The following is a 24,096-nucleotide window of genomic DNA, read 5'->3' as shown; positions in this document are numbered from 1 at the left end:
TGATCTCTCTTTTAGTCAGCTAAGAGTAAAATCATGAGTACTATACTTTATTGGCAATTTAAGAGATTCGAGAGAGAAAGGGATAATTTTGACTAGGTAATGTTTGCCTTACATGCTAACTTGGGAGCCTTATCCCCCATAATACACGAGTATATAATATGTAGATCTGGAAGATAACAGTTATCTATCAACTTTCCCAAACTGTAGTTTTTAGAAATCATTCTGTGTCCAGGACTGAACTAAGCACATATAGCACATTACCTTCAAATTATTTTTTAGAGTCTCTACTCTTTGAAGACAATATGACTATCAATTGTTATTATCAATTGCCCTAGTAATTCAGATCTATAAGCCATATGGTATCCACTTATTCCTATCATAACTTCCTTCCATGTCCCTTTCATAGGTGATGACACATTATCCAATTATTAATATCAGTGAATCTCTCAGGACAGAAGGAATTATGATCCAAGAAATATACCACATCCATATGCTTGTTTAAATTTTCTACTTTGAGGTCTTAGCTATGCATATTTGAAAGTGTATCCTACCTTCTCTTCTATGGTTACAGAATTGTTGACTAACCTGGAGAGTTGGGCTGCTTCTTGTTACCCAGTTAGGAGAAAGTGAAAGGTAGTTTGGACTTTGTCTTTTGTCAGATTTCTGGTGGCTAGAGATGATCATACATCCTTCATCTAAACTTTTGTAGTGTTGCCATTTTATCTTTATTAGTCATTCAAAGGAAGAATCAGAAAATGTAAGTTTAAATAGTTTTATCTAGTCCTATTCCAACCCCAGTTTGTGAAGCAACTGGGACTATAGAGTCTCTAACAAGCATCCATCTAAGCTTCTCTTGAAGATCTCCAGTGATGAGGAGCTCATCACTTACTGTTTTTTTTTCTATTTTTGAGTATCTCTTTGAATAGCACTCTTTTTGGATAGCACTTATTTTAAAAAAAAATAAGTTTTCCCTTATATCTCTTCAGAATCTTTTGTTGTTGTTCAGTCTTTTCAGTTATTTCAGACCCTTTTGTGACCCCATTTGGATTTTTTTGGGGGGTGGGCAAAGATACTGGAGTGGTTTGCTATTTCCTTGTCCAGCTCCTTTTACTGATGAGAAGCTGAGGTAAATAGGGTTAAGTGACTTGTCCAGGGTCAAACAACTAGTAAATGTCTGAGACCCAGATTTGAGTTTTCCTGACTTCAGGACCACCTAGCTACCTCCACATAACCTTAACATATTGACACTAGTTCTGTCTTCTCGGACTAAGCAGATCAAAAATAATCTCATAACCTTGGACACAGTAACAGCAACAGTGTGACGATCAACTATGATAGACTTAGCTCTTCTCAGCATTACAATGATCCAAGACAATGCCAAAAGACTCATGATGGAAAATCCTCTCCACATCCAGAGAAAGAACTATGGAGTCTGAATGCAGATCGAAACATACTATTTTCACTTGTTTGTTTGTTTTTGTTTGTTTGTTTTTGTGGCTTTTCACTTTTATTCTGTTTCTTCTTTCACAACATGACTAATGTGGAAATATGTTTACATGATTGCACACATATAACCTACATCAAATTGGTTGCTGTCTTGGCAGGGGGTTGGGGAACGGGAGGGAGGGAGAAAAAAATCTGAAATTAAAAATCTCATTAAAATGAATGTTGAAAACTATCTTTTTTTTTCTCTGTAACAATTTTATTAAATTATTGCAGCATCACAGAATTTCAGTCTAGTCAAAGCTCTACTCCCCTTTGTATGGGCTTACCTTAATGTGGAAGAAAGGCTCGACTAAACAGGCTTACAAAAGCTTCTTCTGGGTCAGATAGCATTATGGGAAGGAGGAGAGGGGGCAGCCTTGCCATACTCTGCCCCATGTCAGGTTGTCAGTAGGGGGAGGCCTGATGGTGATGTTCACTATAATGTATGATCAAGTCCAGAGCAACAAGGAGTCTTGACCATAAGTACTTCTACTTTCCTCCAACTGTAGTAGTACCATCAAGGGCCATCATTGTTAGACAGTCTGCTCCTGAGGCAGCTTTCTTCTCAGGAGAGGAAGGCCAGGCGCATAGAGAAGACAAGACCATACCAATTCTCCACCAGAAGTTTTCTAACTTCTTCTAACTCTAGTAGTTCCATCAAGGGACATCATTGTTAGGCACTCTGTTCCTGTGGCACATGATGGGAGGGCTGGGTCCAAAGGGAAGACAAGAATGTTTTGTAAAATGTGTGGTCACAATGACCTAGACAGTGCCGGTTACCCACCAAAACACATTTTCTACCAACATTTTCTTCCAACTCCAGTAACACTATCAAGGGCCAGGATTCCCATAGTCTTAATGGAGGAAGAGCTAGGGATTTTCATACAAGGATGGGCCTGGCCTAGCCATTGACAGCCTGACATTGGGTCACTTGAGTGAAAGCCATCTCCCTAGACAGCTTTCCATCTAGATGATCCTCAAAATCTAGTACCCCCTGAAGTGACAGGGGTCATGGAGGTGACATAAAAATGTTTCTCTTCTTCATTGCTCAAGTCATGCTTTCTCATAGTAGGAAGAGGTTGAGAAGGAACTTTTAGGATGAGAAAATTGAAACATATTTCCAGTTTGTAGATTCTTTTGCTGCTAGTCAATGGTCTTGGGCCTCAAAGTTGTAACAGCTACAGTTGTCTGCGGAAGATGAAAACTATCTTTACATGTACTGTGAAAAAAATAAAATACTGTTTACCAAAATAAAAAAAGTACATGGAATTGGGAAATATTTCACAAAATGAATAAAATATATTTAAAAAAGAATAATCTCTTTTTCCACAAAACTTAAAATATTTAAAGATGGTAGGGGGCAAGGAAGAAAGGAGAGGTGATATTGTCTCCGATTATGCTTGAATAGATCCTCTGTCATGGTTTTGAATGTCATCATCCTGGCTGCCTTCCTTTAGCTTGCCAAATCCTTCCTCTTTTAAATGGGAGTGCCCCAACCTAAACAAAGTATTCCAAACATAGTCTAATCAGGGTAGGGCACACCAGGAGAGGAGGAGCTATCCTTTTAGGAACTGTCATGAGCATAAGCTCACATTATCTCATGCCTTATAGTTCTTCCTCTCACCTACATAACAGGTATAATTGTGATATCTGATCCAATAAACGTTAAGCTTCTGCTATGTGCCAGACACGGTACTAAGCACAGGGATACAATTAATAAAAAGAAAGATGTTCCCTGTCCTCAAAGAACTTACACTCTGATGGGGAGAGACAGAATACAAAAGGAGGCAGGAAATTGGGGAGTGGAGTGCGGAAAGGGACAACAGAGGGTACACGCAGCAGGGATAGCTTGTTCTGTGGACTTGAAACCAGGCAGAGCAGGGTAGATGGGATAGACAGAGTGTAGGATTTGGATTTTAAATTTTAGCTCAGCTGCGTGACTGAGAAAGTCTCTGAAATTGTGTCTTCATCTTTAAAATGGGAATAATAATTCTTGTCTTACCTATCTCACAGAGCTGTTGCGAGGACCAAATGATATGTAATACATACAAAATGCTTTGTTAACCCTGTATTCAGTAATACATAAATGTAAGCTATTTTATGATTGGTTTTAAAATATTGTCTTGGAAGAGAGCAATCATTTTAGAATAAGCATTCCTATGTGGAATAGATTTGGAAATCAAGGTAGATTTGATGTAGCATCTGTGGTAGGTACTATCGACATAGCCTTGTGACTCATTCCCATGATGGCTATTTTCCACAGTGTATCTCATAGAAATACAGAGTGTTTCTGCATACCCCAGATAGCCTGTTATGTGGGCTTACTTCATGTATCTTTGTACTTCTGGTCACAGAACGACTGAACTCCCCTGGTATAGGTCCCCATCTCCTCATGTCCAGATTATTGCAATAGCCTGTTTTGTGGGTCTGTCTGCTGTCATGAGTTCTGAATGATTTTTAGGCAAACATATTCACATAATATGTATTATGTAGAGAATTAATTGTTATTTGAAGTTTTTATGACCCTATCTTTTGGCTAGAATTTAAAAAACCCCGGCCCGCCCACTGGCCCGGGGCTCAGACCAGCACCTTTGCAAACAGCACAGTGCTCCACCCACTGGTTGGATCTTTCACCTAGTAATACTACTACTATTTATACTGGAAGCTGAAGTGAAAACTTGTTATTAGTGTTGTTTCTGTCTTATAAAAACTCCTACAAAAACATACTCAGCTAACTACTATTTACATAAAATCCTGTGCTTCCTTTCAGAGAAAGAATATCTACTTTTAAACATTCCAAACCTTAGAATTTCTTTTTCTGGATTAAAAAATCATTGTTGATTAAAAAACCCCACCATAATTAAAGTTAACAATTGGCTCAATTTTGCTCCAAATTGGCCAGGCTGGTTGTCTAGACAGACTTAATTTATTTGATTACCATTCAGTTTTCACCTTCAGTTTAACCAAGAGCGTCTGGCCTAACAATGAAAAAGCTGTCACCTTCTAAATCATTACCTTATATTCCTCCATAGGAATATCAAAACAAATGCATGATGTAGCCTCTCTACAATGCTATCTTCAAGATCTATACCATTTGTTGTTGTCATCCAGTCATTTCAGTCATATCCAACTCTTCATGACTCTTTTTGGGGTTTTCTTGTCAAAGATACTGGAATGGTTTGCCATTTCCTTTTCCAGCTCATTTTACATATGAAAAAAACTGAGGCAAAGAGTTACATGAACCAGCTATTAAGTGTCTGAGGCCAGATTTGAATTCAGGAACATGAGGAGTTTTTACAACACTAATAACAAGTTTTCACTTCAGCTTCCAATATAAATAGTAGTAGTATTACTAGGTGAAAGAGTACGCATGGTTTTTCAACCCTTTGACCATAGTTCCAAATTGCTCTATAGAATGTTTGAATCAGTTTACCACTTTACCAAGAGTGCAATAATGTCTCATTTTCCCCATATCCCCTACAGCATTTGTAATTTTCCTCTGCTGTCCTATTATTTAATCCAAGAGGTATGAGGTAGTACCCCAGAATTGTTTTGACCTTAATCTCTGCAATCAATAGTGAGTTAGAACAATTTTTCATATGGCTATAGGTATCTTTGATTATTTCGTCTGAAAACTTCATATCTTTTGATCATCTATCATTTGGGGAATGACTCATATTAACAAATTTGAATCAGTTCTGTATGTGTTTGAGAAATGAGATGTCAGACAAACTTGCCTCAAATTTTTTTTCACAATTATTATTGCTAACTGTATTTCCCTCCATCCTATTCCTTCCCCATGATATTTACTGTTTTCACTCTTCTTTCACCCTGCCCCTTCTCAAAAGTGTTTTGCTTCTGACTACCCCCTCCCCCAATCTGCCCTCCCTTCTATCACACCCTGCCTTATTCCCTGCCCCTCCTACTCTCCTGCAGGATAGATTACTAAACCCAATTTAATGTGTATGTTATTACCTCTTTGAACCAATTCTGATGAGAGTAAGGTTCACTCACTCCTCAGCACTTCCCCCATCTTCCCCTTCACTGTATAAATTTTTTCTTGCTTCTTTTATGTAAGATACTTTACCCCATTCCACCTTTCCCTTTCCTTTTCTCCCAGTACATTCCCCTTATTCCTTAATTTTATTTTCTTAAAACTATCATCCCTTCATATTGAACTCACACCTGTACCCTCTGTCTAAATATACTTCATCCACCTGACTTAATAATGAGAAAGTTCTTATGAATTACAAGTATCATCTTCTCATGTAGGAATGTAAACAGTTTAACCTTTTAATATCCCTTATGATTTCTTTTTCCTGTTCACCTTTTTGTGCCTCTCTAGGGTCTTATATTTCAAAGTCAAATTTTCTATTCAGCTTAAGTATTTTCATCAGGAATGCCTGATAGTCCTTTCTTTCATTGAATTCCCATTTTTCCCCCTGAAGGATTATAATCAGTTTTGCTGGGTAGGTGATTCTTGGTTGTTATCCCAGTTCCTTTGCCCTCGTGAATATCATATTCTAAGCCCTATGATCCTTTAATGTAGAAGCTGCTAGATCTTGTGTTATCCTGACTGTAGCTTCACAGTAGTTGAATTGTTTCCTTCTGGATGTTTTTAGTATTTTCGCCTTGACCTGGGAGTTCTGGAATTTGGCTATAATATTCCTGGAAGTTTTCCTTTTGGGATCTCTTTTAGGAAGTGATTCGTGGATTCTTTCAATTTTCATTTTACCTTCTGGTTTTAAAATATATGGGCAATTTTCCTTGACAATTTCTTGGAAGATGATGTCTGTAATCTTTTTTGATCATGGCTTTCAGGTAGTCCAATAATTTTCAAATTATCTCTCCTGATTCTATTTTCCAGGTCAATTGTTTTTCCAAGGAGATATTGTACATTGCCTTTTGTTTTTTCATTCTTTTGGGTTTTGTTTCTTGATTTCTCATAAAGTCATTAGTTTCCATTTGTTCAATCCTAATTTTTAAGTAGTTATTTTCTTCAGAGAGCTTTTGTACCTCCTCTTCCATTAGGCTAATTTGGCTTTTCAGGGCATTCTTTTCTTCATTGGCTTTTTGTACCTCTTTTACCATTTGTCCCAGTCCTGATTTTTAAGGTGTTTTTTTTTTTCCCTTCCATATTTTTTGTGTCTCCTTTACCAAGCTGTTGACTTTTTCCCATTATTTTCTTGCATCACTCTCATTTTTCTTTCCATTTTTTCCCCTACCTCTTTCTTTATTTTCAGAGTCCTTTTTGAGCCCTTCTGTGGCCTGAGACCAATTCATATTTTTCTTGGAAGCTTTGGCTGTAGGAGCTTTGATTTTGGTGTCTTCTTCTGAGGGTTTATTTTGATCTTCCTCATCAACTTTCTATGGTCAGCATTTTTTTTTCTGTTTGCTCATTTTCCCGGCCTGTTTCTTGATTTTTAACTCTTTGGTAAAGTGGGCATTGCTTCCAGGGTGGAGGGTGCACTCACTGTCCCAAGCTTCAGGGGATTTGAGCAGCTGTTCTCTGAGATACTTCTAGGAATTTGTAAGTCCTTAATCCTTCCAAGATGTTATGATTTAAGGAGAGGTATGTTTACTGCTCTGCTGGCCTGTGCTCTGGTCTGTAAGCAGCCATAGTCCTGTTTTTCTGCCCTGGGACTATGAATCCTGCTCTACTATGTCTGCAAGCTCTTGTGTGCTTGTACTCCTCCCCTGCCACCCAAGATTGTGACCTGGATCAGAGTATGGGCAAAACAACAGAGTCCTGCCTCAGTGCTAGCAAACAGACCCTTGAATCTCCCTTTGGAGTTTTTCAACCCCCTTACCATCTGTGGGCTGAATTCTGCTGCTCATTCAGAGGCTCCTAGGGTCTGCTCCTGGTTTGCTGGGGCTGGGGCTGCGCTGGGGTTGGATCTGTGCTGGTGCAGCCTTCCCTGCACTCCACTCTCACCCTGGTACAGTCGACCTTTTAAGCTCTTTGACTGGAAAATTATTTCACCCTGTTCTTTTGTGGGTTCTTCTTCTGTAGGAATTGTCCTGTGGTGCTATTTGAAGGTATTTGGAGGGGTCTTGGGGAGAGCTCAGGCAAGTTACTGCTTTTCTTCTGCCGTCTTGGCTTCGCAACACCCCCCCACACACACACCTTCCTGGGGCATAGTTTTGAAGTCCTAAAATCAGGAGTAGGGCTGGGAGGGGAGTTAAGGTTAGATGGCCTGTGCCTCTCTAGAAGATGAAGGAATCAGAAGGAACTCACTAAGGGGAGGAGGAAGCTGGTCCAGGGTGAGATGGCTATAGAAATAGTAAAATACTCCCAGGTAGACAGGCTCTTGCTACTGAGAGAAAAGTTCCAAGGTGAGACAGCAATTGAGGCATGGTTTTGAAGTCTTGGAAGTAAGTCAATAGAGGGGCCCGATTTGGAGGACTTTGGGAGACAGAGCCGTGTGTGTGTGTGTGTGTGTGTGTGTGTGTGTGTGTGTACATATACACACACACATAATATGCTCTAATAGGCTATATAGTGATACAAAATAATTGGATTTGACTTAGAAAGGTTCCATTGCCAACCTAACAGGGTTTTAGTGGACTGTATTAAGGATGTAAGAAAACAGATTTTTCAGGACTTCAAGGAGAAGGCAAATGGTAAAACAATGGAAACAGCAAGTGGATCCCTCATTTATCAAGCATGGCTCAAAAGGAAATAGAGGAATATGATCATGATTGAAAAGGGAAGCAAAAATAAAGTGAAAGTGTCTACGTTAAGTCTGTCTTCAATTTCGGAAGAAGAAAGAAAATCCACCCCCTTTGTAAAAATAATATTTTGGGGCAGGGGCAGCTAGGTGGCACAGTGGATAAAGCACTGGCCCTGGATTCAGGAGTACCTGAGTTCAAATCCAGCCTCAGACACTTGACACTTACTAGCTGTGTGACCCTGGGCAAGTCACTTAACCCCCATTGCCCCCCCCCACAAAAAAAACCCCACAAAAATAATATTTTATTTTTCCCAATTATATGTAAAGATAATTTTAAATATTCATTTTTTTAAAAAATTGAGTTCTAGATTTTCTCCCTTCCTGCCTCATCACCCCCTTTCTAAGACAGTAAACAGTTTAATAGAGATTGTATATGTGCAGTCATGTAAAACATATTTCCATATTAGTCATATTGCAAAAGAAGAAACAGGCCAGAAGAAAAGAACCATGAAAAAATAAAGTGAAAATAGTATGTTTTGTTCTGCATTCAGACTCCATCAGTTCTTGTTCTGGATGTGGATGGCCTTTGGAATGAGTCTTTTGATATTGTCTTGGATCATTGTATTGCAGAGAAGAGCTAAGTTTTTTTTATAGTTGATAATTTCACAATGTTGTTGATACTGTATACAATGTTCTCCTAGTTCTGGTCACTTTATTTTGCATTATTTCATGTAAGATTTTTCTAAAGCATCCTATTCATCATTTCTCACAGCAAAATAGTATTTCATTACATTCATATGATACAACTTGTTCAATCATTCCCCATTTGATGTGCATCTTCTCAATTTTCAATTCTTTGCCACCACAAAAAGAGCTGCTATAAATATTTTTGTTCATATGGGTCCTTTTCCATTTTTTATGATGTTTGGGATATAGAAATAGTAGTGGTATTGCTGGATCAAAGGTTATGCACAGTTTGATTGTCCTTTGGGCATAGTTCCAGATTGCTCTCCAGAATGGTTAATCCATCATCCTTTTAGGAACAAATGCCATCCAAGGTGACCTTCACTTTAATGGGTGTCTAAGTATTTTCTAGTACCCACAATTTTATAATATACTTCTGCACTATCATAAATAAAGCAAAAATAGGGGGCAGCTAGATGGCGCAGTGGTAAAGCACCGGCCCTGGATTCAGGAGTACCTGAGTTCAAATCAGGCCTCAGATCCTTGACACTTACTAGCTGTATGACCCTGGGCAAGTCACTTAACCCTCATTGCCCTGCAAAAAAATAAAATAAAATAAAAATAAAGCAAAAATACTTTTACTTATCTCATAATTGAGAGGAAGTAAAGCATAGAAGATAACCAGAAAGCATCAGAGTGAAAAAGACCTAAGATCTAATGCCGCCTCTGACACATACAGGCTGTGTGACCCCAGGCAAGTCTCACTGTGCTCTAGGTAACTCTCTGTAACCACAAATTGCAGAGAAGGTGCCCACCTATATTGCAGAAGGGAATTTCCTTACCAGAAGTTCTATATTCCAGAGAAATTTCAGTTCTTGTCTCTCTATCTCAGAATTATAGTACCGGAAGTACTATATTCAGAAATAATTATTATGCATCTGCTGTTTGCTTAGCACCAAAGTAAGGACATTCTCTCCATACAACAGAAGCCCATTGAAAGGTGTGACTGCCTGATTTTTGTCTTTGTATTTCTAGCATTTAATAGGTTGTCTTTTATATACTATGCTCTCAAATATTTAATTATAGAAATGCAAAGTTAAGACATGATCACAAAAAAAGACATGATCACATTTTACAATCTGAGAGATGACATGTGCACAAATAGGTAGGATATTATTGCCCACACCAATACACTGTTTTGTTTTGTTTTGTTTTGTTTTTTGCAGGGCAGTGAGGGTTAAGTGACTTGCCCAGGGTCACACAGCTAGTAAGTGTCAAGTGTCTGAGGCCGGATTTGAACTCAGGTACTCCTGAATCCAGGGCCGGTGCTTTACCACTGCGCTATCTAGCTGCCCCGCCAATACACTGTTGATAGTGAAGCAGTTTGGAATTAGGCTAAGAAGAAGTAACTAATATCTTCATACCATTTGAATCCAGTAATTCTGCTGCTAAATGTAAAACCAAAGAAGACCAAAGGCAGAAGTCCCATAAACTCCAAAATATTCATAACATCACTTTTTCTGGTAGCAAAAAACTGGAAATTGGAAAATAGCTTAACAAATTGTAACACATGAAATGTAATGGAATATTACTATTCCATAAGAAATGAGAATATGGAGAATTCAGAGAAGCAGAGAAAAAAGACATTATTGATGGATAGGGAAGTATGCTATGCAAGGCAAGGAAAATATCATACATAATGAGTACAAGAATGTAAATGAAAATAATTTTTTTTTTAGAAAAAAGCTGAACACTGTAATTAAAGTACAGAGCTTTGACCCAGATGAGAGTTAAGAAAATGCACCTCCCTTTCTTCTTAGCAAAAGAGGAAGACTTTGGGTGTGGAATATTGTATGTGCTAGTAGACATGATTGTTATGTTACCTGGTTTTAGTGAGCTGCAAGTCTCTTTTGGGGGGGGCAGGAATAAGGCAATGAGGGTTAAGTGACTTTCCCAGGGTCACACAGCTAGTAAGTGTCAAGTGTCTGAATCTGGATTTGAACTCAGGTCCTCCTGAATCCAGGACCGGTGCTTTGTCCACTGCGCCACCAGCTGCTGCTGCCATTCTCTTTTAAAATTGTTATAATAAGAGCTGGCACACCAGTTGTGGGATGGGAAGGAAGGAATATATTAGGAAATGGAGGTGATTTGGAAAAAGTTAAGAATAAAAATAATATATTTTCTTAAAAATGTTATATTATCCAACTCAAAACTGGACTTCCCTAAAGTTATTTCTAATTTTAGAACCTCAAGGGAAGAATGCTTTGCAACACTCCTCAGTAATCCTTTGTATTGTTTTGTAACTCTCATTTCATTATTTCTAACTAGAAGTCTTCCTCTTGTAGTTGAAGATCTAAAGAGCTCCTGATCTATTTTCTGTGGATAATAATAAGGAAGGTGGTTTATAAAGTACTCTGACATTTTATATCACAAATTATTCCTCATGCTGCATTCACAGGCGTAGGTTGTTTATAGTTCAAGGAAAAGACTGGTTGAATCACTTCGTTAAGATTATGAGGCAATAAATTGCTGCAAATATCTGATTTGCACTTCAGCATCAGAGTGCCTTTAAGTATCTTACTTTGCCAGCAGGCTTGATAAGGAAAACTGACTGGCATAGCCTGACAGGTGATCTTATCACAGAAAGCCTAGAAATGATAGCAAACAGGAGTGACCTTAGAAATAATGTACCATAATATTCTCATTCTGAGCTTGAGGAATCTGATGCCCAGTTCAGTTAGGGTCTGTCTGAGATTACCAAGCGGGATAGTGTAGAGCTGAGGCTGGAACCCAGATCTTCTGCTCTATCTAAAGTGAATTTTCCTCTTTGGTTGTTTTACAAAGCAAAGAAAATTGAAGCTCCATACAATTTTTAGGTAGCCCCCAACATTCCATAGATATCCACTAAACTTTACTAATATGCCAGACTTACAAAGCTAGTACTTAAAAAAAAACTTTTAAAAATATATTAAAAATAAAGATGAACAACAGTAGAAATTTCTAACAATGTCAAACAGTAAATGCCTGCAGTTCTTTAGTGGTGTGCCAACACTTGGCTCATCTTGAAAGGGCCAACACAGTAATGTCATAGGTTCAATAAATGATTATCTCTTGAACAGTGTTCCCCTCTTATCACAAATATGGGTCGGTTTAAACAATACTTACTGTAAACAGGGCCCAAGAAGCTTTGGTACACTTCCAGGGACGTTGTGTTCTACTTAGAACGATAATTCTTATTGCTTTACGGGGCAGTTTTTCTCTTGAGATGGGAGTATTGGTCACAGGGAAAGTAATTGGGATCTCAGAAACCTAGGACTTGGGGAGTTAATGTGCTGCCTCCTTAGGTGTCTAATTCTCCAATGCTAAATTCACCAAAATCCTTCTTTATGAAAATTGTGTGATGATCAAGAAGTCTTTGAAATCCTTATCATATTATCACATCTGGGAGCACTAGAAATTCTAGAGAATGCAACCAGTCACCACTTAGGGCTTTTCTTAGCAAACCATGTTTGCTTTTCCTCTGTCCTCCATGTTATTTTCCCTTCTATGAAAAGGTGGAAAAGGAGAGGCCTAGAATTTTCTACTTGACCGGGAGAAGATTACTACAGAAGGTGGATTTTGTGAGTTTTGAAGGAAGCCAGTGAAGCTAAGAGACAGAAGTGATAATAGTCTGTGAAGACAATTTATGCAGTGGCACAGGTTTAGAAATGAGGAGTTGAGTAAAGAACAGCAGGTAGACTGGCTTGGCTATATAATGGAGTGTATGGAAGATAATAAAGTGTAAGAATACTGGAAAGGTAGGAAGGAGCCAGGGCTTTAAATGCCAAACATAGGACTTTATATTTGACCTTGGAGATAATTGGGAGCCACTGGAATTTACCGAATAGAAAAGTGACATGGTCAGACTTATACTTCAGTTGTCAGCTGAGTAGAGAATGGATTGGAATGGGGCATACATGAAAACCACTTAAAGAGCTGTCAATCAGACAGAAAGCACAGAGTAAGGAATCTCTTGGCAGCAGGTCTCTGAAGGTAAAGAAAGAAGAATCTTGAGAATATGTGGAAATGTATGTCTATTGGCATAGTCTCCTGCCTTACTACCTGTTCTGATAAAACAGTTTGGTGTAATGGATAGAGTGCTAGACTTGGAATCAAGAGCTACATTTGAATTATGCCTCGGGCATTTAGTAGCTTTGATCCTTGGCAAGTTAATTAACCTTTTGTCTTAGTTTCCTCATCTGTAAAATGGAAATAATAATAGTACCAACCTTATATGGCTATTGTGAGGATCAAATGACATAATATATACGTAAAACACTTTGCAAAACCTTATTAACACTTTATATAAATGTTAGTTATGATTATTATTACCTCCTACTCCCCCATTTTCTCATTGATCTGTTTCTCTTAGAACTTGCAGAATCAGGCAGGGCTAACAGGAACACCTGTTTACCTTTGCAACAATCAAATATGACAATTTTTACTCATTTGATAAAAAAGTTTAACATCAGAAATTTTTTCCTATGGTCTTTGAAGCGCTTAATTGATCTATTTTCTCTAAAGTAGCTGCACTCTCTTTTTATCTGTTTCCACTTGTAAAATAGATGTTCATCTCTTTACATACTTAGCCACCTACATCTTGACTCTCTTACTTATTTTCCAGAATGCAAATTCTTTGATCTTCAGAGCAGTATGCAAAATACAGTTATTCATTGTGGCATGGAGTTTCAACTTAGGGCATATGGGGAAAATTTTGTTTAATTTCATGTAACACATTCTAAATGTGTCCAGACGCATGTGCTATCTATGGGAAATTGAAAAGAGTCAAATGAAGCTATAAAATAGTTCTGCAAGCGCATAATTGTTTTTCTTTGATTTTTTTCCAGTGGTACGTACAAACAACTATTTTTGTGAGAAAATGTGAATTAAGTCCTAGTTAAGACAGAAAACTGTAATAAGAACTAGCTGTTCTTCTGATGAAGAAATCAAAGCTATCTATCTATTGCCATATGAAAAAATGCTCTAAATCACTAGTGATTAGAGAAATGCAAATTAAAACAACTCTGAGGTACCACCTGACACTTATGAGATTGGCTAATATGACAAAAAAGGAAAATGATAAATGTTGGAGAAGGTGTGGAAAAATTGGAACACTAATGCATTGTTGGTGGAGCTGTTAACTGATCCAACCATTCTGGAGAGCAATTTGGAATTATGCCCAAAGGACTATAAAGCTTTGATACCCTTTGACCCAGCAATACCACTATTAGGTCTTTTCCCCAAAGATATCATAGAAAAGGGAAAAGGACCCACATGTACAAAAATATTTATAGCTTCTCTTTTTGTGGTGTCATGGAATTAGAAATTGAGGGGTTGGGGCAGCTAGGTGGCACAGTGGATAGAGCACCAGCCCTGGATTCAGGAGTACCTGAGTTCAAATCTGGCCTCAAACACTTAACACTTACTGGCTGTGTGACCCTGGGCAAGTCACTTAACCCCAATTGCCTCACTAAAAAAAAAAAAAGAAATTGAGGGGTTGCCCATGAATTGGGGCATGGCTGAATAAGCTGTGCTATATGAATGTAATGGAATACTCTTCTGCTGTAAGAAATGATGAGCAGGCAGATTTCAGAGAAACCTGGAAGGACTTGCATGAACTCATGCTGAGTGAGATGAGCAGAACCAGGAGAACATTGTACACAGTATCATCAACATTATGTGTTGATCAACTGTGATAGACTTGATACTTCTTAGAAATACAACGGTACAAGATAGTTCCAAAGGACTCATGATGGAAAAGGCTCTCCAAATCCAGAAAGAATAGAACTGTGGAATATGGATGCAGATTGAACCATACTATTTCTTTTGTTTTTGGTGCTGTTGTTTTTCTTTTTTGAGGTTTTTCCTTTTTGCTCTGATTCTTCTTTCACAGCAAAACTAATGGAGAAATATGTTTAATGTGATTGTACATATATAACCTATATCAGATTACTTGCTGTCTTGGGGAGGGAGGAGGCAGGGGAGGGAGGAAGAAAAATTTGAAACTGGAAATCTTATGAAAACAAATGTTGAAAACTATCTCTACATGTAACTGGAAAATAATAAAATACTTTTATAATTTAAAAAAAAAAGAACTAGCTGTTCAGAGAGCTACCATTTAAATTCTTTACCCAAATCTAGCCTTCTAAGTATCTCTTTTCCCCCTATCATGTTTGTGTTTTGTAAAAAAGATTCTCCATCATTGTCCTTTCAGAGTACGTGGAGTATTTTGCTGGGTCATTGTTTGAAATAGTCCAAATACATTTTCTACTGTTCTTCTGAGTCAGCTTTCGATTTTTAAAAACATAGGAGTTGGGGCAGCTAGGTGGTGCAGTGGATAGAGCACCGGCCCTGGAGTCAGGAGGACCTGAGTTCAAATGCATCCTCAGACACTTGACACTTACTGGCTGTGTGACCCTGGGCAAGTCACTTAATCCCAATTGCCTCACCAAAAAAAAACAAAAATAAAAACACAGGAGTTGTTTGCTAAAGATGTACAAATATTATCCTGATGTTTCTGTTTATTTGTTTTATTCTCTCACAATAGAATTGACTTGCCCAGTTGTTTATAAAACATTTTAATATTTTTTCTGCTAGACAGTAGTAACTAACAATGAAAACAGAAATTCACATATATCTGTAATCGTGAACTCTTATTATCTAAAGTTTGCTTTTAAAATGTAACGATTAATTTAAACAAAGCTATAACAAAAATGTCCCATTTACATCTTTGTCTCCTTACTCTTTTGGGTATTTTTGGGGGGGAGGGGGTAGATTTTGTCACCAGTAGTCTTTATTATATGTATATAATTTTACTTATCTTCATTATATTATTCCATTTAAAATTTTCCACGGTAGCTATCATCCTTGATGTTTGCCATTTCTCATTGTATAATATTTTATTATATTCTTACTATGATTTTTTCAGGAAGTCCTCAGCTATCTCAGTCATGGAACAGTGGCTTTACAATTACAAATAATCATGTTATCAATACTTTGTACAGAGAGTTTTTTCTTTCAGTAACATTATAGTTCCACTAGTACCACCTGTTTCTCAACAACACTGAATGTGTTGTTCCCAACTCACTTTGGAAACAATTAATGTGTATGAGATGATAGCTCAGAGATATTTTCACTTATATTGTTCTATTTATTAAAGAGTTTTTGAACAGTTTTTCATGTTATTTTTTAGAATTTGTTTTATTCTTTTCAGGATCTTTGGAATCAGAGAACTTGAGTTCAAATTCTAACTCTCTCATTAACTGTGTGACCTTGGTCAAATCGCTTCTTTGGGACTGTTAAATCTGAGGAAATTGAGGAGGTTGCCTTAGATGACCTCTGTAGCATCTCTTGGTTCTATTCTTGTCATTCTGTGACATAATTCTATCTTGTATTTATTCATATCTCAGCCATTTTCTCTTTGGAAAGTGGATCATACTCTTAATTCCTTAATCTTTTAAATTTTAGATGTCAGATTTTTATCAAAAATCTTAATAGTAAGCATTTTCCCCTAGTATGTTTCTTTCCTTTCTAATATATTGCTTTCTGTTATATACAACTCTTTAGTTTTAACTGTTATAATACAATTATTTTTGTCCCCAATACTTTATTCAATTCATTGAAAAGATAATAATTTTTCTCCTCTTTCAAGTTTAATTAGATATAATTTTTATTAAATTTTTATCATATGGTCATTGATCTGTTCGGTTTATTTACTGTATATTATGTTAAATATGGACTTAATCTCATTTTTCTGCTATTTGATTGTCACATCAACTTTATTCAATGGTGACACTCTTCCCCAATGTTTATTATCTTCAATTTATGAAATACTAATCTATTGCATGACTTTGATTCCAATTGTGAATTTTCTGGGGAAGAGTGCCACCACTGAATATGGTTTTTAAAATTTTATGTGTGGGGTTTTTCCCCCCCAATTAGATCATAAACTCCTCAAAGTCAGAAGTTTACTGCTTGATATACCTTATAGTACACTATAGGCCTGGGGAATGAATATTGGTTGGTAGAAAGTATGTTGAAGAACCAAAACTATTTTCTGAGAAAAAATAGGTTAAAAAAACAGCCTATAGGTAACCTCACCTCCCTTTATATCCTGGCACTAACTTGAGTATTCAGTACATAGTAGCTACTTCATAAATAATTGCTGATTTATTTTTCTACATTTTTAATATATTGATACCTTACCATTCCTAGTCTGGCTACAGAATGAAGGCTGAAATCACAGTATTAGATATTAACTTACTGTATTTTGTGTCCTTTCTGGAGGCTGCCTTCTCCTCTGTAGATCATTTCACTCTGACCTGAATTAGATCTGGAAGGAAATTTGAAGTTTTGTTTTTTGTTTTATAATCAAGATAAGTATTAATTTACCAGGTAATAATAGACCTTTTATTTATATGTAGGTAAGACTATATTAAAATATTCTTTTCTGAAGGGACATGAATAACTTGATATCATGTTATTAATCTAATAAAATGTTATTTCTCTTATTGAAAATTTTCACGATACATGTGGCGATGTATATGGTGGTTCTCAATAAATTACCTACTTATTGACTGCTGGCAGTTACAGTTTATTTGAAAACAATTGTTTTTTGGTTCCTTTTGGTTTATTGTTGTTGTTGTTATAATTACCAAGTCTTTAGTCAGAGCACTGTATAATATAATTGATTTTCCTAATTTTTTTATGTTAAAGGGAAAATCTACAGCTTTCAGGGGTACCTTTCCTCCAGTGTGGAATCCCATAGCATATCTGGATTATAACAATCTGTGGAGGACAATAGATCACATGGGCAAGGAGGTATGATGGGTATGAAATTTCCATGGGAGGCTTATCAAGTAATTATACTTTGTTATCTTTGTATCCCCTCTAGCTATATTAAATAGCTTTGAGTAATCACTTCCTATTATGACCTTTGGCTCCAGCACGTAATGGAAAGGTACTGGTTCAGAGGACCTGTGTTCAAATCCTACCTCTGTGACTTTTTGCAAGGCAGTATTAACCTTTCTGCACCTTATTTCCCCATCTATACAGTGAAAAGGGGTTGGACTAGATAGATCCATATTTCTCCTCTATGAACTAGCAAAAAGGTGTATAATTTTTTTTTTCTTTTGTGAGTTAACCACAGATAATGAGAGAATCAAAATTCACATTCACACATTCAGCATGTTTACTTACTGTGAGGTAAAATCTCATGTGTAACTGGGGGTTTAAGAAAGGCTCTACATTTAGGCTTCAGCACTGCTCTGTAAAGGAGCGTGGGCATAGTCCCTAAATAGTGGATATGTTTTCTTTTCAGATTCCTTCTGAAGCTCCCTGGCAGGCACCTCATGCTGAAGAATGGGACAGGATGACCATGAAGGATCTCATTGAAAAGATCTGCTGGACTAAGTAGGCTTCATTTAATTTTGGAATTCCTTTTATATTCCCCACCTCCTTTTAGCCACTGCTTTTGGTAATTTCCTTAATAATTTAGAAGAAAGTAGAAAAAAAACCACTTCCCTGAATAATAGCAACTTTATGGAAACTCTTCTCACACTTAGAACAGGGATCCTTATCTTTTTCTAAGTTATGGACCCCTTTGGAATTCTAATGAGACTTAAGAGCCCCTTCTCAGAAAAATATTTCTGAATGTATAAAATTAAATATTCAGGATTATAAGGAAAACAATTAATGTTGAAATATAGTTATATACCAAAGTTCCTAAATCTAAGGTTAAGATCCCCTAATGATGAATATAGAACTTATTTTTAAAAATAAGGCATAGTTGTCCAATAGTATGAAAAAGGTCTTCCCTCTCTCAGGAAAATACAGAACAGCTGCACAAGCAGTATGGGAGTAGCTAAGAAATATATGCCATGGGGCAGCTAGGTGGCACAGTGAATAAAGCACTGGCCTTGGATTCAGGAGGACCTGAGTTCAAATCCGGCCTCAGACACTTGGCACTTACTAGCTGTGTGACCCTGGGCAAGTCACTTAACCCCAGTTGCCTCACCAAAAAAAGAAAAAAAGAAATATATGCCATATTGTTATTAAACAGAAGGGTGTTTGCTATTGGGCTGCATTATTGTATCCTTGAGTGTGTATACAAAGCAGGGAGAGCATTTCATTAGGAAAGATAATGGAGTGATTTGCCGTTTTAAGGCTCCAGCTCATTTTACATATGAGAAAATCGAGACAAGCAGGGTTAAGTGACTTGCCCAAGATCGCACAGCTATTAAATGTCTGAGGCTGGAATTGAATTCAGATCTTCCTGACTCCAGGGCTGGCACTCTAACCACTGTGCCACCTAGCTATGAATGTACTAGATGTCAACTATTATTATTATGAGTCCAACATGGGATACAGTTGTGACCTCATAGACACATCCCTGTATAATTCTTCCTTTTACATTTTATCTTCAATCCCTTTAAATCTATTGGAAATGGCTTATACAGAAGATTGTGATTTTCTTTATTATCCTGTCACCTCAGTCTAAGGATAAACCAAACTCACCCTGACATTCTGGTTTCACTGGAGTGAGAACAAAGAGCCAGGCATCAAAAGTAAAGAAAAATCAATTAGATCACCAAATCCAAACAGCGTCCAGGTCCTATATGGGTTCTGTGTGCTGTTATCCCTGGCTACAATAGGAGTTGTCCATCTTTGATCAGTAATGCATTGGGGCCACAATTGAAATAAAAAATTTTAAATGCCATTTGCTTTAAAGTGCCACTTAATAAGGTAAGTGTTTATGCCTTAGACAAGGACTCTGATGCTCAAATTCGAAAAAGTTATGAATGTGTATTATCATCATCATTATCACTCATTAGATATTCAGCCTTAAAGAGATCTGGCATTCTTTCTCTATTTTTAAATAAAATTATAAAGTACACATGAGCCTATTCTGCCCATACAACTCTCCTTTGAACCTAAAAGGTGCTGGACAAAAATCCATGGCTTAAATAACATCCTGACTTTCCTAGAAGGAATTAAATAATTATAGGTCAAAATTACAGTAAAATTGACCAATTTAGATTGACTTGAGGGAAATTCAGGCTAAATTAGTGACACATCTGAACTGTATAGCATATTTTCAAAGAAATGTGGTTTTATGACTCATACTGCTATGCAGTAAAACAAACTAAGGGCCAAGGTGGTATTTCCAAGTGAAGATCATTTGGCTTTAATGGATTCATAGAGATCACTTCTTAGCAGCTCATTTTGCAAGGTGTACAGATAGTTGCTGCTTACTGCTTAGAAATAGTTTCTACCTCACAGGGTTGCTGTAAAGGAATTACTTTGTAAACTTTAAGTCACTATAGAAATATGAGTTGTTATTGTTCTCTGAAGGAGGTTCTACTTTTAAAGGCCCTCTTTATATGTCCAGAGAGAAGGTGCTTCATTGTAGGCTTGGGGTTATCTAAGGTTAGTGGTCCCTGGGTTCTCTTTTGTCCTTCCCCAAATATTAACTCTACCTCTTTATAGGAAATGCTTGGACGAAATGCAGTGAAAATCAGCTTATCTTTGTTTGGAGATAAAACCCATCTTAAAAGTACAGACATCAAATAAACAGATTTAGAGAGAACAGGAAACTCCCAAGAGTAAGCAGTGCCATTTCGCCAGGCAGTGATAAAGTAGGGCAGGGGAGGAAGTGAAGAAGACATAAACTTGATTTAAGAGGTCCCAGGAGTGGTAACCATCAAGGAAACAGCAAAATTCTGTGTGAGCAGGTCACTCTTTAAGCTGGTTAATGAGCCAGACAGTGCTTAAACTGCTCATGATTATATTAAGTTTGGGGTTGCCATTCCATTTGTAATTAGCTGGCTTCTGACTTTAACTCATATTTGCATATTGGGGCCCCCTTTTACCCTGAAGAACTCTAAAGATCCCCAGTGTAATGTTCATGTCACAAAACTGTGATGCTGGGATGTATGAATTATGAGATTTTATTTGAAGTCTCCACCTAATCCATAGGATAACATGACCCATGAACTTGCCTTTTGTCCAGAAACATGTAGCAATGGGATACCCAGACTTTTAGCTTTGTAAGCAAATAGACATCATAAATAGAGATCTCCAGCGCCCTGGAGAGGACACTCCAGCTACTCCTCATGGGGTGGATACAACACGGGATGTGGCAGTTACCAGTTACAAGTCACTCAGGAGCTGCGGCTCCTGTATCGGACTGCACAGTCACACTGTGGCCTGTGGCTTTTCAAGGCGCTGATCCATGGTCGTCCGAGACTGGTGGAGGCCTAATAGAGATCATAATAAACTTTATTGTGTAAGTTCAAGGACTTGGGGGGAAAATTCAGTTGCAAATATATTCGTAATGGGCATTTTCCTCCTTATAAGCCATGTAGCCTGTCAGCAAGAATGTTGAATGTTTAGGCTACTGTAAGACTATAGCATATGAGGCAAAGCCAAAGGTTTTCTGAAAGTGGGTCAGACTTTGTTACAGCTCTCCACCAACAACCCCCCAACAAAGATGTTAGGGAAAATAAGAAGACACGTGTTTTAGTGGTGACTGAAAAATTCACCAAAATAAACAAGAATAGATGATTAATGACATAGAAAGGATCATAGACTATTGTATGGGTGTGAACATGTGTTTGGTCTTTGTTGTTGTTTCTTTGGCAGAACTGCCAGGCAATTTGCTTTTCTTTTTGTGAATATCAACGTTACGTCTGAACCTCATGAAGTTTCTGCCCTCTGGTTCCTGTGGTATGTGAAGCAGTGTGGGGGCACAACTAGAATATTTTCTGTCAGCAATGGGGGCCAGGTATGCAATGTCTCTCTTTTAACCATACTTATGTCTAGCTTTATGACAGACAGTGGAGTCTTACTAACTGGCTTAGTAGTTCGAGGAATAAGTTAATGGCAGGTTGAAGATTCTAGTGTGAGCTCTTTGGGAGTGGGGGGCTATAAATAATTTCTTATTTTCATTCTCCTCATTTCTGAAAAGAAAGATTTAAAGGATGGAAGATCTCATTTTTCCTTTTAAGATCAACTTCTTGAAGAGTAGAGGGATGAGCCTCAGTCAGCCTAGTTTTGCTTAATTCTGTAATGTGTTTTTTCTCTATGCTTTATAAAGAGGCAGTACTGTGAGAAACATGGACAGGGGAACCTGAATTTAAATCTTGCCTTAGGCACATCTTAGCTGTGTGAACCTGGGCAAATTGTTTAACCTCTCAGTACTCAAGTCAACTTTCTAAGACTATAAAGTGGAAAGAAGGTGTCAACCTCACTGGTACAGGGACTTTCCCCACCTGGAAGTCCCATGTCCCAAATAATATCCTTATCTCCTTTACAGCCTGCTATGCCTCTTTTCTTAGTAACTTAAAGGAAAGAATTGAACTAAATGGTCTTTAATTTCTTAGCCATGCATTAATGTTTATTAAACTGTTTGGGTATGTACTTATATTTCCAGCCTCTACAATTCTTGGCATAGCCAGTAAATATGCATCTGATATTCATCCAAAATATTTTTAAGCCTTTTAGTGTCATGAGCCTATTTTCAGGTTGTGTCTGTTTGAAGTTAAATATTCAGGTACTTCTCCAAAGTAGTAGATCAGAGTGTGGTCATTCCTTACTCTGGAGGCATTTTCTATGAACTATATAGATTAGTGTGGGTACTAAGATACAAGTATTTGCTCTATAAGTCTTTCCTACACTATGTGTATAGAATTACAAGTGGTCCCTGACTTCAAGAAGTTTACAACTAGTTGGAAAGCAAGATGAACCCACATGAAATTATTTCATACTTATGTGGTCAAAATTATCCTTTTTTTAACCAGCAACTCAATATCTTAAACACCAGGGCTGGGTTTTTTTGTTTTTGTTTTTTATGATAGTAAGAGGTGATGATTAAAATAGAACCATGAGGTCTTTGGCCATGTTAAAGGAGTAAATCAGTCAAAAAAGGTTGAGAACTTTTAATTCAGACAATTTCATCAATATGCTACCCAAGAAATAAGAGAAATCAAAAGCAGTCACCTTTAGGGTACTACATCAATAAAACTTCAACTTCACTTTAGTGTTGTAGACAGAGGACTGCAACTCTAGACAGGAAGACCTGGGTTCTGGTCCTACCTTAGCTACTTAGTAGCTGTGGGACCTAGGGCAAGTCACTTAATTTCTCAGCCTCAGTTTTGTGAGAAAATAATTATTAAAAATTATTTCCTCATCTAAAAATGGGACCAATAATGATATTTTTCTTTACATTTTTAAAAAATTTTTGAACAATAGTGTCCTGAAAGGGTTCTCCCTATAAACTATTAATTTTTTTTCATTCTTTTAAGTTATGTAAATAATGTTAATTCAAGTATGAGGGAGGGAACAGAAATACCTTAAGTGCTTGCTGTGTGCCAGTCATCGTGCCAAAGTGCTTGACAAATCTGATTTGATCTCACAACTCTAGCGAGGTAGCCACTATTGTCCCCATTTACAGTTGAGGAAACTGAGGCAGACAAAGGTTAAGTGACTTGCCCAAGGACACACAGCTAGTACATTTCTGAGGTCAGATTTGAACTCAGTCTTCCTGTGTCCGTGTACCACTTAGCCCTTGCTTCCCTGCAAAGAATTTTAATTCGGGTATCTTTTGGGACATATATCTGTTGTGACTCATCCAGATTAGTCACTCAGACATGATATTGTGATTAAAGACATACAACAACAAACAATGCATTTCATTGACATGGGCATTCCCTTGTACCTATGCCTCAGTAGATGGTCCTTCTGAACAATTGTGGCTAAATAAATTCCTCCATCTTACTTGTGATATACTTCTTTGAAAAAGCCATAAGTTGTAGAGGTTACACCAATGGAACAGGAGCTCTGGGAAGTAGCCACACAAACCAAAGTACGATCATTGACTTTCTTATGATTTAGGTATATGCTACGTGCTCTTCCTCTGTTATATCCATTATTGATATCATTAAACAGGGCTTTATATGTATTTTTGGCTTTTTTCTTCCTTTTTCTTTCCCATTCCTCTCTCCTCTCTTAGGAAAGGAAGTTTATTGGAGGTTCTGGTCAAGTTAGTGAAAAGATCATGGAACTTCTTGGAGAACGAGTAAAGCTGGAGAGGCCTGTATCCTATATTGATCAGTCAGGTGATGGTGTCCTTGTGGAGACTGCAAACCATGAGAGATATGAGGTAATTTCATCCAATCAAAGGAAACATATTCATTAGATGATATGCCTAATGCAG

At 37.3% G+C, this 24,096-nt stretch overlaps 1 protein-coding gene across 2 annotated transcripts in view; it reads left to right on the top strand.

Annotated features, from left to right (window-relative positions):
- Window positions 1–24,096, top strand: part of LOC122748571 (amine oxidase [flavin-containing] A-like) — a 107,133-nt gene that overhangs the window by 56,154 nt on the left and 26,883 nt on the right. For both annotated transcript variants that reach the window (XM_043994261.1, XM_043994260.1), the window contains 4 exons: window positions 17,598–17,702; window positions 18,202–18,293; window positions 21,525–21,666; window positions 23,893–24,042. In XM_043994261.1, the coding sequence (XP_043850196.1) occupies window positions 17,598–17,702; window positions 18,202–18,293; window positions 21,525–21,666; window positions 23,893–24,042 (489 nt within the window). The remainder of the gene's footprint in view (window positions 1–17,597; window positions 17,703–18,201; window positions 18,294–21,524; window positions 21,667–23,892; window positions 24,043–24,096) is intronic.

The sequence above is a fragment of the Dromiciops gliroides genome, chromosome 3 (assembly GCF_019393635.1).
Source record: "Dromiciops gliroides isolate mDroGli1 chromosome 3, mDroGli1.pri, whole genome shotgun sequence".
NCBI lineage: Eukaryota > Metazoa > Chordata > Mammalia > Microbiotheria > Microbiotheriidae > Dromiciops > Dromiciops gliroides.
Note: the sequence above shows the minus strand (reverse complement) of the source record. Positions and strands in the feature narration are given on the sequence as shown.